This window comes from Suricata suricatta, chromosome 2 (assembly GCF_006229205.1).
Source record: "Suricata suricatta isolate VVHF042 chromosome 2, meerkat_22Aug2017_6uvM2_HiC, whole genome shotgun sequence".
NCBI classification, from domain to species: domain Eukaryota; kingdom Metazoa; phylum Chordata; class Mammalia; order Carnivora; family Herpestidae; genus Suricata; species Suricata suricatta.
In genome coordinates, this window is record NC_043701.1 from 145445317 (window position 1) to 145459083 (window position 13767).

General features: G+C 35.0%; 1 protein-coding gene across 3 annotated transcripts in view; it reads right to left on the bottom strand.

Moving 5' to 3' along the window:
* WAPL (WAPL cohesin release factor) overlaps positions 1-13767 on the bottom strand; it is an 85347-nt gene that overhangs the window by 16125 nt on the left and 55455 nt on the right. For all 3 annotated transcript variants that reach the window (XR_003905601.1, XM_029932054.1, XM_029932053.1), the window contains exons 5-12: positions 12426-12521; positions 11207-11359; positions 10822-10958; positions 10024-10135; positions 7960-8187; positions 4150-4261; positions 3242-3339; positions 2249-2325 (exon numbers count right to left, since the gene is read on the bottom strand). Coding sequence is in view for 2 of the 3 variants with exons in the window: in XM_029932054.1 (XP_029787914.1) it covers positions 2249-2325; positions 3242-3339; positions 4150-4261; positions 7960-8187; positions 10024-10135; positions 10822-10958; positions 11207-11359; positions 12426-12521 (1013 nt within the window). In the remaining variant the exon portion in view is untranslated. The remainder of the gene's footprint in view (positions 1-2248; positions 2326-3241; positions 3340-4149; positions 4262-7959; positions 8188-10023; positions 10136-10821; positions 10959-11206; positions 11360-12425; positions 12522-13767) is intronic.

The window sequence follows — 13767 nt, forward strand, 5'->3', positions numbered from 1 at the left end:
GGTAGCTTAGTCATTTAAGTGTCTGACTTTGGCTCAGGTCATGATCTTGCGTTTGTGAGTTTGAGCCCTGCATCAGGCTCTATGCGATCAGCCAAGACTGCCAGACAATTTTAATTGAAAAATTAAAATTTTAAAAAATTTAAGTAAACTTTACATCCAACGTGGGGCTCAAACTCACAACCCTGAGATCAACAGTCGCAAGCTCTACCGACTGAGCCAGCCAGGCACCCCTGGACATCTTTAAAGAGTCCTCTTTTAAGAGACTTTATATACTCAAGTATTTAATGGATTAAATTATGTGAAATCTGTAATTTGCTTAAAAATAATTAATATTGAAGAGTTTTGAAAAGGGTTACAAATGGAAATAAGACTGGCCATGGTTGATGATTGTTCAAATGGCATATACACCAAAGATTTATCATACTACTGCGGCACCTGGGTGGTTCAGTTGATTAAGTGTCCAACTCTTGATCTCAACTCAAGTCATGATATCAGTTTTCATGAATTCAAGCCCCACCTTGGCTCTGTGCTGACAGTGTGAAGCCTGCTTAAGATTCTCCCTCTTTCTTTTGCCCCTCCTCGGCTTACACTCTCTCAAAATAAATCAATAAACTTTAAAAAAAAGTTTTTCATACTATGTTGTCTATTTTTGTCTGTGTTTGAAATGCACCAAAATAAGAGATTAAAAACAGATGAACCTGAGTCAGGCTACAGTGGGCTTTTGATATAATTCCAAGGACTAGAGACACACATTTAGGGCCAATAACAAACCAGAGATTTGGGCCATTTGCAACTACCTAGATGGAACTAGAGGGTATAATGCTGAGCAAAATTAGCCAGTCAGAAAAGACAAATATCATATGACTTCACTCATATGAGAACTTTAAAATATAAAACAGATGAATATAAGGGAAGGGAAGCAAAAACAATATAAAAACAGGGAAGAGGACAAAACATAAGAGACTTAAATATGGAGAACAGAGGGTTGCTGGAGGGGCTGTGGGAGGGGGATAAGCTAAATGAGTAAGGGGCATTAAGGAATCTACTTCTGAAATCATTGTTGCACTGTATGCTAACTTGGATGGAATTTTAAAAATAAATTATTAAAAAAAAAAAAAAGGAACCAGAGATTTGGCATTGAGGATTAGTTTACAAAGTAGAAATTTGGGAAAGTTAAGCCCCTGTGGTATTGGGCTGGAAAGGCTGGAGGCCAGAGAACAAGGGGAAAGATATGAAGACCTAGAATGGAGATATTAGGAAGAGGCTGTTGTATTAAACTTGAACTAAGGCTGGAAACATAACTGGAAATTTTATGCGAACTGACGTGATAGCACCTCATGGTTTATGGGTTCCAGCCCCACATAGGGCTCTGTGCTGACAACTCAGAGCCTGGAGCCTGCTTCACATTCTATGTTTTACTCTCTCTCAAAAATAAATAAACATTCAAAATTTTTAAGAAAACATTTTTGAAAATGTTATATATAACATATATTAGCATATATATATATATTTATATTTATATTTATTAACAACAACCTTACGTAGGGAGATGCAATTATTAGCCCTCTTCTGAAGAATGTGTAGCGAGGAAATAACTTGCCTAAGGTGACAGGGCTGAAGTTAGGAAGCTGGGATCCATACTCGGTCTTTCTTGCTCCAGACTCTGTACTCCTAAGTTTTGCACTACACTGTACCACTTCTTGTTCACAGAACTTGACATAAGTGTTTTATGAAGGAAGGTGATGCAATCATACTTCCTTTATGGTCAACTCATATGCTTTTTAAAAACAATTTTTTTTTTGGACATTTTATTTTTTGAGAGACAGAGAAGAAACAGAGCACAAGTAGGGGAGGGGCAGATAGAGAGGGAAACACAGAATCCAAAGCAGGCTCCAGGTTCCAAGCTGTCAGCACAGAGCCCAGTGTGGTGCTTGAACCCACCAACTGAGCCATCCAGGAACCCCATTAAAAAAATTTTTTTAATGTTTATTTTTGAAAGCGAGAGAGAGAGTGTGAGTGGGGGAGGGGCAGAGAGAGAGGCGGGGAGAGGGAGAGGGAGACACAGAATCCAAGCAAAGCAGGCTCCAGGCTCTGAGATGTCAGCACAGAGCCCTATGTGGGGCTCAAACTCACGAACTGCAAAATCATGATCTGAGCCAAAGTCAGGAAGCTTAACCAACTGGACCACCCAGGTGCCCCTCAACTCAAATGCTTTAAATAAAGAGCATGATATTTCAGGAAAACTTACTTAGCTGAAGAAACAATGAGCTGTGAATCTTTATATGCTATCAAGTAGCTTTGATTCTCTGGGTTATGTACTGTTACCTAAAAGGGAAAAATATGAAATAATTGTGGCAATCCATATAACTTTGGTTCATTCACATACAACATACAATCCCGTACAGTAAGACAAAGATAGGGAAGAATCAGCCTTGTCATCTAAGGGAGTAACCAACATGTTCCATATTTAGAATAACAGAGCTATTTCTTTGTTACAAAATTAAAACACTTTTATAACTGTCTGCTCATAGGTAACATTCTGAACTACACATTTACTGTAATGAATTACCAATCACTCTGAATGTCAGAAAAGAGCAGTCTCTAACTTATACACTATTAAAGTCCCTAAGTGGATTAATTTAGAATAAAAAAAATGCTATGTTTAACATACCTGAAACATTCTAAAACCAAGAAAAATTTCAGTTTTGTCTATACCAAGAACTTTTAATTCTATACATCCTAAAATGCACTAGCAGCATAAATTACAAGCTACACTGAACTACGTTTAATCATTCATAAAAGCCAAAGAATACACTTATGACAAACACAGTAAACAGTAGCATTCTTCAAGGTCAATTATTATTAAAGCTGCGATTACAATCTGACTCAAATAGCTAAAGCAAGGAAACCCATATTAATTAAAAAACAAAACAAAAACCTGCCAGCTCTTAATTATCATTTTCCACAAAGAATATATTTACAGAATTCCACATTAAGGAAAGAGCATTTTATAATACAAACAAACTAAATCTGCAAGGTTTCCTAGAGAGTGACAATAAGCATATTCTTAAGCCAAACTGGTTATTTAACTTGTTCGTTAACATTGGTTGCTCACCATATGCATTATAATTTGTTTGGATTAGCAAAACTTTTGGGATACTTCATAAAAAACATCTGACAGTCTCTCATACACTCAGTCACAAGGAATTTTCCCAAAATAAATGTCCATACTTATACTCACACTTTCTAAAACTCGTAAACATCTCTCTGCTCCCCATAATGAGGCTACTAGTTTCTCTTCATCTTCATCTCTACTTAAATGATCCACACATTCTTTCACTAGAACAAAATGGATACAAAGTTAGTATGTCTTATCACCTCAGTATTTATATCTCCTTAACTAAAATTAAAAGTCATCTGCATAGTAATACGCCAGAACCTGTCTGAATATAATTTATTCTGTTTTATAAAACACTGAGATGTTGAAATAAAGGAGACTCTTACTGTTATTATTTTATTTCCATAACTCCCCAATATCAAAGTGCTAATGGCCTTTCCTTTAAAAGGCAAAAGATTTGCAAGATGCTACTAAAAGAACAGATCTTGGGGCACCTGGGTGATCAGTAAGTCGAGCATCCAATTCTTTATTTTGGATCATGAACTCACGGTTCATGAGATGAAGCTCCATGCAGCAGAGTCTGCTTGGGATTCTCTTTCTCCTCAGTCTCTACTTGCCTCCCCCCCCCCCCCGCTTACATTCATGTGCACGCACTCTCTCTCCCTCTCTCTCAAACATTAAAAAAATAAAATAACAGGGATGCCTGGGTGGCTCAGTTGGTTAAGTGTCCAACTCTTGATTTTGGCTCAGGTCATGATCTCACAGTTTATCCCTTTGTGGGACCGAGCCCGCACATTGGAGCCTGCGTAGGATTCTCTCTCCTCCCTCTTTCTCTCAAAATAAATAAATAAATAAATAAATAAATACACACACACACACACACACACACACACACACACACACAAATATATATCTTTAAGAAAAGTAACATTTTTAAACTGATGCCATTATTTTTTTGAAGTATCTGAAGTAGAGTATTTTCCTCAGGCTTTAAGTGACATATAAAAATGTTATACATGTTAATGTCATACCTTTATCTACAATATGATCCAGACCACCCAAAAGCCGGAGTTCTTCTTTAAACCAGTCTCCTGCTCGTTTAGAAGTAAGGGACAGCAAGGTCTCCATAGCTAAATGCCCAGTCTAAAAATCAGAGGCATCATTAATGAATACTGAATCTTGGCGAGACATCGGAGGCAACACTTTTTTTTTTTACAGACTGTTTTACTTTAGAAGAGCTCACTGCATGCTACCAACTCATAGTATTTTTTAACCATAAGTGCTATCGTAAGTGAAACTGAACTAATTTTTATCAGAATAGCCTAAGTTGCAGAAACACTTTAAACCACTAGCTTGTTTTCACAGAGAGAAACTCATCATTAAAATCAGAGAGGACCTGGGTGGCTCAGTGAGTTAAGCATCCAACTTGTGGTTTCAGCTCAGGTCATAATCCTGCAGTTCGCGGGTTTGAGCTCTGCATCAGGTTCACACTGACAGCATGGAGCCTGCTTGGGATTCCATGTCTCCCTTTCTCTGCCCCTCCCCTGCTCGAGATCTCTCTCTCCAAACAAATAAATAAACTTTAAAAAAAAAAAAGAAGAAGAAGAAGAGCCCTATCGACCCCTGGCTGGCTCAGACCATGGACCATGTGGCTCTCAGTCTCAGGACTGTGAGTTAGAGCCCCATATCAGGCAGAGTGCACTTAAAAGCAAAAAAAAAAAAAAAATCTATCATTTGTCAATTCAATAAAATACATGCTGATACTGTTATTCAGAGGCACAAAGAAAGATAGGGCTGTGAGTCAAAAGTGCATATGTATTGTCTATAATTCACTATATTGGAATAATTTACCACAAAGGCGGTAATATTTAACTCCAGGAACAAAGTAGAGGTGTATCAGTATACCTTGCTTTTGAATGATCAAAATCACTGGCTATCACTTTAAATTTTTGCCAAAGGGTAAAAAGTGATATCTTATTGCTCTGCTTTGACTTTTTCTAACTATGGTAAACCTGTACATTTTTTCACTTATTTATAAACTGACTGTATTTCTTCTACTGTGAGTCCCTGTCAATTATTCTTTATTTTCCTTGCAAAGTTGCTTGGGGTTTTTCTTTTTTTTTAATTCTGTATATTTTCTTATCTATTCTGAATAAAAATCTTGTTACTTTTAGGGTTTCAGATTCACTAGTCTTGAACTTGACATGCAGAGTTAGCAGCCTGGATACATATCATGTGTCTATCACGATAAAGTTCTATGATAAAGTTCTCATTTGATTGAGGACCATCACTATGGGAAGCACAGACAAGTTATATTTACAACTAGACTAGAGTTTTTCTTTCTCTTGATTTGCTTTTAATTATTATTTTCCTTTCTTATTACATTTCTTTTTTAAAGAATATAGCCACACACACCCCCAAAAAAGAACAATCTGGTTCCTGTTACAATAAGAAACTTCAGGGGCGCCTGGGTGGCTCAATCGGTTAAGCATCCGACTTCAGCTCAGGTCATGATCTCATAACTTGTGGGTTCGAGCCCCCCCGTTGGGCTCTGTGCTGATAGCTCAGAGCCTGGAGCCTGCTTCAGATTCTGTGTCTCCCTCTCTCTCTGCCTCTCCCTCACTCAGGCTGTGTTTCTCTCTGTCTCAATAATAAATAAAAACATTTTTTAAAAAGTTTTTAATAAAATATAAGGAACTTCAGCATAACAAAATCAGCAAAGCTGTTTAGACATGGTTTTCTTTCCAAAGCTTCTTTCCTTTCAAAGATACAAGTTTACATTAAGTCCTCCCGGCCTATTTGGAAATGAATATAAATATTTAGAAATGGAAAAAACAGAGCTTACCAGCATAAACCTTACTAGTATTACAGACTTAGAGGAGATCTAGAATATTTTAGTCTATTCATTAAAAAAACAAGGTTGATGTCCAAGGTGACAAATATAGAATGAGAAATTGCCACTACAAAAACAAGTTCCATTTTGCTCAAATCCCATTCTAAGTCCCTGAAAGAGTAATTTAATGAGATCAGTTCAGGTATATTAGCTCAAGAGTCATAGCAGTAATAAGGCTCAAGCCTAACAACGCTTTCTTTGTTAAGGAAGAAAGGGAATAGTAATTTGATGTCAACATATAGCAAAAAAAATCATTAAGTTTTTATGCTTAACGGGGCTTTAGTTTGTCTCTATCAACATAAAAAGGATTGTCTGATAAGCTATATTCATTAAAAATAGTCTATAAGTCAAACGTTTTATATGAAAACTGGATTAGTCCTCAAAGAGTTAAAGCATAGTCAAATCATTAATCAGAATACTAAGCAGAAACTGTTAGCTCTCAGTTATGTTATGTGAAAACATACTGTATTTTAAATTTTCTTCCCATGGTACATCAAGAATAGGAAATGTATTTTAAGAAGTTAAGCAATTAATAAAAAACCAAAACTAATGTGTAGGGGCCAGTCACAGTACAAAACAGTCTGCTGTACAATTTAAAACAATAGTCAAGTATAGCTGAAGTTGGGAGGAAAAAGAGGCATCCCAAAATTAACAACTCTGTTCTGGTTTTAACCATGTAAGTAAATTATTTAATACAATATAAGAAGGTTATTATAACTCTATTTACCATTCTAGCAAATTCAACAAATCAGAAAAATTTCAAGGAACAAGTTGATCATCATGATACTTAACAGTAAAAGCCTGGAAAGAATCTAAAGGTTGAACAATATGGGAAACCCCAATAAAAAAGATACATTATATTCAACAATACAGAAAAATCTCAAATTTATTTTCGTATCATTAAAAAATTTGTATGCATTGTAAAAGGCTAAAAAAATAAAAATTACAAACATACTTTAATATAGTATACAAACAGTGCGGCGAGGTACAGGGATCTTTATCTACTACCTGAGCATAATAGCTACTTTTTCAACTTTACTAAGTACTGAATACACTCAATTCTATATATTGTCTTTTAATGTTAATCTGCTTTCCCCTCAAACCCCACTTTACACAAATCACCTGCTCTACCTTAATTAAACACAGCACGACCCCTAAGTCATATCTGATTAGCAGAAAGCATTCTGTAATTTTTGAGGTAAATGCTCCAGTCTTCAGTTTAGTAGACAGCAGAAAAAACAATGCTAATATCGTTTTGATGTTGGAAATATCTCATATTATATATAAGCAAATAATCGTTTTTCAAAATGAGAAGGCCAATTTTAGTAACCTAACCTGTGGTATGGATACTGCTGATTCTACAAGTAAAAAAGCCAAAGGAAAGGAGAACTGGTATCAACCAGAAGCAACACAGTCATTTTGAACTTCATGAGTTGTGTTGAGACTAAGGGTTACAGGCCATGACCCTAATTATGACAGACATTGCTCGGGGGAAGGCAGGTGCCTAGGAAACTTCCTTCTGAGTCTTGGGCCCCTGAGGAGTTAACCAGACACCTTGAGATACTCTGGAATATGTGAATGGTCATTTAAATGGCTCCTGGAAATCCTCTGAATCTTTATTTCTGAAACCCACAGAGAATAAGAATTCAAATTCCTGACAGCCTAAATATAGTTAATATACTGAAAAAGAAACAAAACAAAACAAAAAATAACAAGGAAGACTAAAGGACAGACAAAATGCAACAGAAAATTTACTGAAAAAAATCTAAATACAGATGGGCTAGTTTAGGTGGATAACAGAATTATGCTCAAAGCTAAACCTTAGAAGAACTTGCCCAGTTGCTGACAGCAGATTATAATCTATCCAAAGTCACACACCTGCTGTGACTAATTTATAACTTTCTGAAAATAATTTTCATTTTATAATGGAAGAAAGGAAGAAACCTACCGTTATATTTTCCAGATCAAGATGCTTGTTGTGGACAGTTTCACAGAGCCTTCGAATTTTTTCTTTGATTTTGTTCATGTCTTTTTCATTCAGTAGCTTAGCTGAAGAAGCATCTTGTTCCAGTTCCAGAAGTCGAATCATTAGATCTAGGCTAGCTCTATCAAGATCCATGTTCAAACGATCTCTACTCAATATGTACATGAGGGCAGCTGTACAAAGGGACAGATTCTTCAACAGACAAAAATAAAAGTTAATGTATATAATTAGTGACAATTTCAGTTTTTAAGACTGTTTTGAGATTTGCTGGAAGCCTTAAAAATGTTTTATTCAGTGAAAACTCTCTCCGTTAAAATACTCTAGGAAAATATAAATTAAATGAATAAAGGTCTGTAACTTAAAATTTTCCTATCGATCTTCTCTATATGAATGCTCCCAAACTAGAAAAATGTTAAGTGGAATACATATTTCTTTAGCCATTCTGTGCTAAAGAGTTCACAGAACATTTTTTCCAGCTAAACACACACACACAATCCTGTTTTTATATGGTACTTCACTTTATTATATAATTGATAAAGTTGAATTTCAATTATAAATCAAGAACATTTTTAAAAATCTGTATCAATTAGGTATTTTTTTTCTGTAAAATAAACACAGCTGAGTTTGTGTCAATATAAAGCTAAGATGCTCAAATAAACATACTGAGACTCATTTCTTTATAATAAATCAAGCACGGGGTGCCTGGGTGGCTCAGTTGGTTAAGCGCCTGACATGGACTCAGGTCATGATCTCACAGTTTATGGGTTTGAGCCCCACATCGGGCTCTGTGCTGATAGCTTAAAGTCTGGAGCCTGCTTCAGTTTCTGTGTCTCCTTATCTTTCTGCCCCCTCCTCCACTTGCACTCTGTCTCTCTTTCAAAAATGAACAGACATTAAAAAAATGTTTTTACATTAATATAATGTACTCTCAAAATCATTTAGATCAGACAGTTAGTACCCTGCCTAAAACAGACACTAAAATCCAGAGTACTGAGATAATATAATTTAGGTAACTATTAATATAACAAAATGGTCTATGTTGGGATATTCTAACATTTGGGAGTATTTTGTACTTCCACTTATTTCATACATTCAGAAACATAATTATCTAAAGATTTAAACCCTGAATCTCCCAAAGCAGAAAAATTTCTGACTAGTTTACTAATTAAATGCTTACAGAGCAAATTATTTTTGGAAATTAGGATGTCACAGTATTGGCCTTGGGAAATCCACTGCCCCAAAGAGTACACACTAATGCCTTGGTCTTCTCCTAACTGTGTAACAAAGCAAATTAATTCTTAGTTCTTTTCTCTGCCTTCTCATTGTTCGCATCTCCTACAACCTGGCAATGGAGTTATCTCAACTCAGGGTTAAGTACACTGCTTTCAGTTTCAGAAAATTCACTATCAGACCATGTCACCTAATCTGCATTTAGAACATAATTTCCTTGAGCAAAAATATAATAAAGTGATCTGAAAACACCACTATGGATAATGATTAGTAATGATTTCTTTTCTAACTTGAAAAATGTCAAACCTGACTTTTATTACCAAGAGATAGTGTCAAAGTCATAATGAAAATGAGAATTGATTTCTTTCCACATTGGGCTAGGACTAGAGTCAACCTCCAAACAAAATGTCTAAAAAATGCTTTTACTTTCAAACTGTTTTTCTTGTGCTTTCAATATCAAAGAATAAAGATTTTTTTCAGCACCTTATGATTAAAGGAAGTCAATGCTTACAGAATGAAATATTCAGGACAGTATGGTACAATATGTTAGGTATAGTATTGGACTGATGTTTTAATAATATAAATTAACTAAGAGAAAACAGGATCATGAGAAAACATCCTTAAATAATGTATTAAGCAAAAACTTGTAGCATTAAGCTCTATATATTAAGCAAATAAAACTAAGTGAACCCATAATTAGGAAATGCTCATATGTGAATAACCAATGAAGATATTTTTCAATAGCTAAATACTTAAATTTTAAAATAATGCTTTCTAACCCCCCAAATTTAAAAATACCTGATGGTGCTGTGAATCATCCAAGGTTTTAAAAACCATTGCTACCATTCCGTGTGCTCGCAGGTGCATTCGAAAACTGGGCATGGCACATTTAGTAGCCAAGCTAATAACACTAGGAGAAAACAGACCAGGTTAGGGGGACTGAAAATAGCTAGTGCATTAGTTTTTTGTTTGCACAATACCAAAACAAGCAAATGGGGAGAGGTGAGGGGTGTCAGAGCACTACCCACAGAGATCACAATATAAAACACATGGGCAAACTGAATTATTAAAAAATCTGCTGATGCACAGTAAGTGATTAGGTACACTATCTTTAAAAAATATAACTAACACATGGTAGTCTTTAGCGTATTCCTTCCACTACTACCACCATTAAAAGCAAAAGGTCTCAGCTACCTTTCATAACCCTTTTGATATATCAAGATTATAGATAATGTTTGGACAAATCAACCAAATTAAGATATTCAATCTATTATAGTATTTGCAAAAGATCCAAATCAAAACATGCTGAAAACAAATTTATCACCTGTCTAAAATCTGGGGCTGAAAAGTAACTTAAAAGATTTTTTAATGTAACACTTCTTTTAAGCATCTGTAAACTGCAGCCTCTACTATGCTAAATGGTTATAATCATCCAACTTTCCTTTGTCCATGTAGAAATCAATCACATTCTAACATCACTGGCTACAAAATACATTCATGACAACAAACTCCCAAATTTTTGGCTCTACTCAGCTGGAAAATTTTAATTAGATATAGCATGCATACAATTATCAAATATGAAAAACAAGATCTTACCTAAGGCAACGTGTGTTTAGAGGCTGAGTGCTCTTTAAGCCACTTAACAGGTACTCAATGTCATCTGTGAACTCTTGATTTTCACCAAATTCCACCACATCATTGAAGTGTTTCACATGCTGAACAACTGTATATAACTGCCAAGAAAAAGTAAGTCCACCTCTTACATAACCATGAACTAGCATACTTAAATCTACAGGCTTGCTGTACTTCATTTAAAAGTACATTAAAAAGTTCATTATATGGCAACTAAAAGAAATGCTTTAAAATCATTGGTATTACTAGAAAAAAAGAAGTTCGTGGATATCTGTTCAAGACATTAAAAGGCTAAACGTTACATACAAAAATCTATCCACGTGCAGTAAAACTGTATACAGCTGCTTACTTCTTTGTCTTCTTTTCTGCATTTCAGTGCAGTAACTATATCTTGGTAGGGCTGAGTAGGTATTGTCACAGTTTTTATCACTTTGGGTGGTGGTGCAGGAGCCTTAAAAACTCCATCATCTTTTTGATTTGGTTCCTTTGAAGACAGCCTCACCTATTAATAAAGGTATTAAATTATTGTTCTAAATGAATATAAAAAAATATTAACAACTCATCTACCTAGTAAATTTGGTTTAAAAAAAAAAAGTGGGAAAAAGCCTCTGAAAGGTCATTAAAGGCTACTTTAAAATTCCATGCACTACTAGGTAAGACTCACAAAAGAACCACTCGGGAATTCCTTCTGGTCTTTTTTAACCTAAGATTTCACAGACAATTTGTTATCTCTCCCTAGGACTATTAGAAGAGATTAAAAAAAAAAACCCCACAATTACATACATCTATAGCATTGATAAAAAGCTAGGAAAGACACAAGAAAACTACAACAGACAAAAGAACTTTTAAAGTATAAGAATCTGCAATTTAGGGTATAAGTATATAGCCCTAATAAAAAGCTGGCATATAATTATTAATAGACACAATAAGGATTTTATGCTAGTAAACAAAGTTGAATATATTCAACTTAAGGAGACAGGGAACTAACTGCACATACAGAGATCTCTATCCCTAACTTTTTTTAATCCATCCCTTGATAGCTCCAGATGACTGAGGAATTACCATTAACCTAGAAATATTAATCTATGGTCCTTCCAGTTATTCTGAAGAAAATAATTTGATAAGAATCTTTTTGAAATGTGTTTTAAATTGAACGTTATTACTGGAATGAAGGAAAAGTTCACTGAAAAGTAAATGAAACCACTCAAAGCTACTCTTAAGATCTATGCAGGATGTAATTTATAATATAGCTCTAATAGCTAATTACAAAATTCAAAAATGGAATAATTTACCCTTAAAAACACTAAATACAATAATCCCAGAAGATGTGTGTCAAAGGTAAAAAGTGGTCCAATATTTTTTAAGGCTCTTATCTACAAACTAACTAGTAGCACCAGAATTTCCATTATCCTCACTTTTCCAATGATTAAACTGAAGACACTCAATTTTAGTGAGGAAGTTCAAAATAAACTGTTGAAGTCAAAGATTTTCAAACTGTAAATAAAGATAGCAATGTTTAGTTTATAATCTATTAAATAAAAATGAAATAAAATGTACAGCTGACTTACTGTGGCACTCTGAGGTTTTACTATTGGTGGCCCAGGCAGCTCTTCCGAGTCTGGATGGTTCCAATGTCTGGCATTATATACAGCTTTTGTAGGAGACTAGAGAGATGAGAAAAAGACCACCTGTTTCCTTATTTTGCATCATTATAAAAGTATCTCATTTAATAAATAAAGAATAACTTAAAGACATAAACATATATGCCAGGCAAAGCAGGACAGACAACACGGGGGGCTTGTGGGCGCACCGTGCTTCTGTGCCTATAAAGTCACGGTGGCATGCGGCCACAAGATCAACAATTAGTGCTGTGGGCAACTATTACCAATCTTGTACTAACTTACTAATCAATACAGTCTGCTTAACATATACTTCATTCCTCCTACCACTGATTCATAATCCATATTCTTCCAACGATGGAAATAAAGCAGCTTATGAAAAGTTTTAAAGGTCTATATATTCACATGTAAGTGAAACTATGGGGGCCAGGTGAGTACCATTCGGGAGACATTTCCAAATTTTAAAAAGTAGTTATGGTATATATACCATATATTACAGAACACAGTGGAATCTAAAGCAGTACTATGATACATATATGATTTCTGCAGCAAAATGTCTGCATATTCACATGAAGTGGGATAAAGATATAAACGAGCATGCTCCACCTCAGTCCAGTTAGTGTGCTAGCAAATCAATTTAATATAAACTTAATGAAAATAATTTTTAATTTTAACACTCTGAATTTCAGAACTGAAAATAAAGAACCATGAACCCCTATAATCAAATCCATAGAATTAAATCTGTATAAAAAGCACAAAAATCTTTATCTTCAAGGAGACTGAGTAAACAGAAGCTGAGAACATTTTTTCTACTCTTTACAAAAGTTATGTTAAAGTTTGTCCTTTCTTAGTCAAATAAATATTTGATCTCCTTAGAGATTTTCTGTTTATAAGAGTATAATAATTCACACTAAGTATAAGTTGGGAGGTGCCTGGGTGGCTTAGTTGGTTAAGCACCTGACTCTTGATTTCAGTGTTCAGTTCATGATCTCATGGTTTTGTGGGTTTGAGCCCCATGTCCAGCTCTATGCTGACACTGCAGAGCCTGCTTGGGATTCTCTCTCCCTCTCTCTCTCTGTCCCTCCCCTGCTGGCACTCACTCACTCTCTCTAAATAAATACACAAACTTCAAACAACAACAACAACAAAGAGTACAAGTTGGGAAACATCCTTCAAGATAGGCCAGATTTACATTAAAACAACAACAACAACAAAAACATAGCCTTCTTCCCTTACTAGCTGCAGTGAACAGAACTGGAATCTAGCATCAAAGTTATCTTTTTTCAAATAA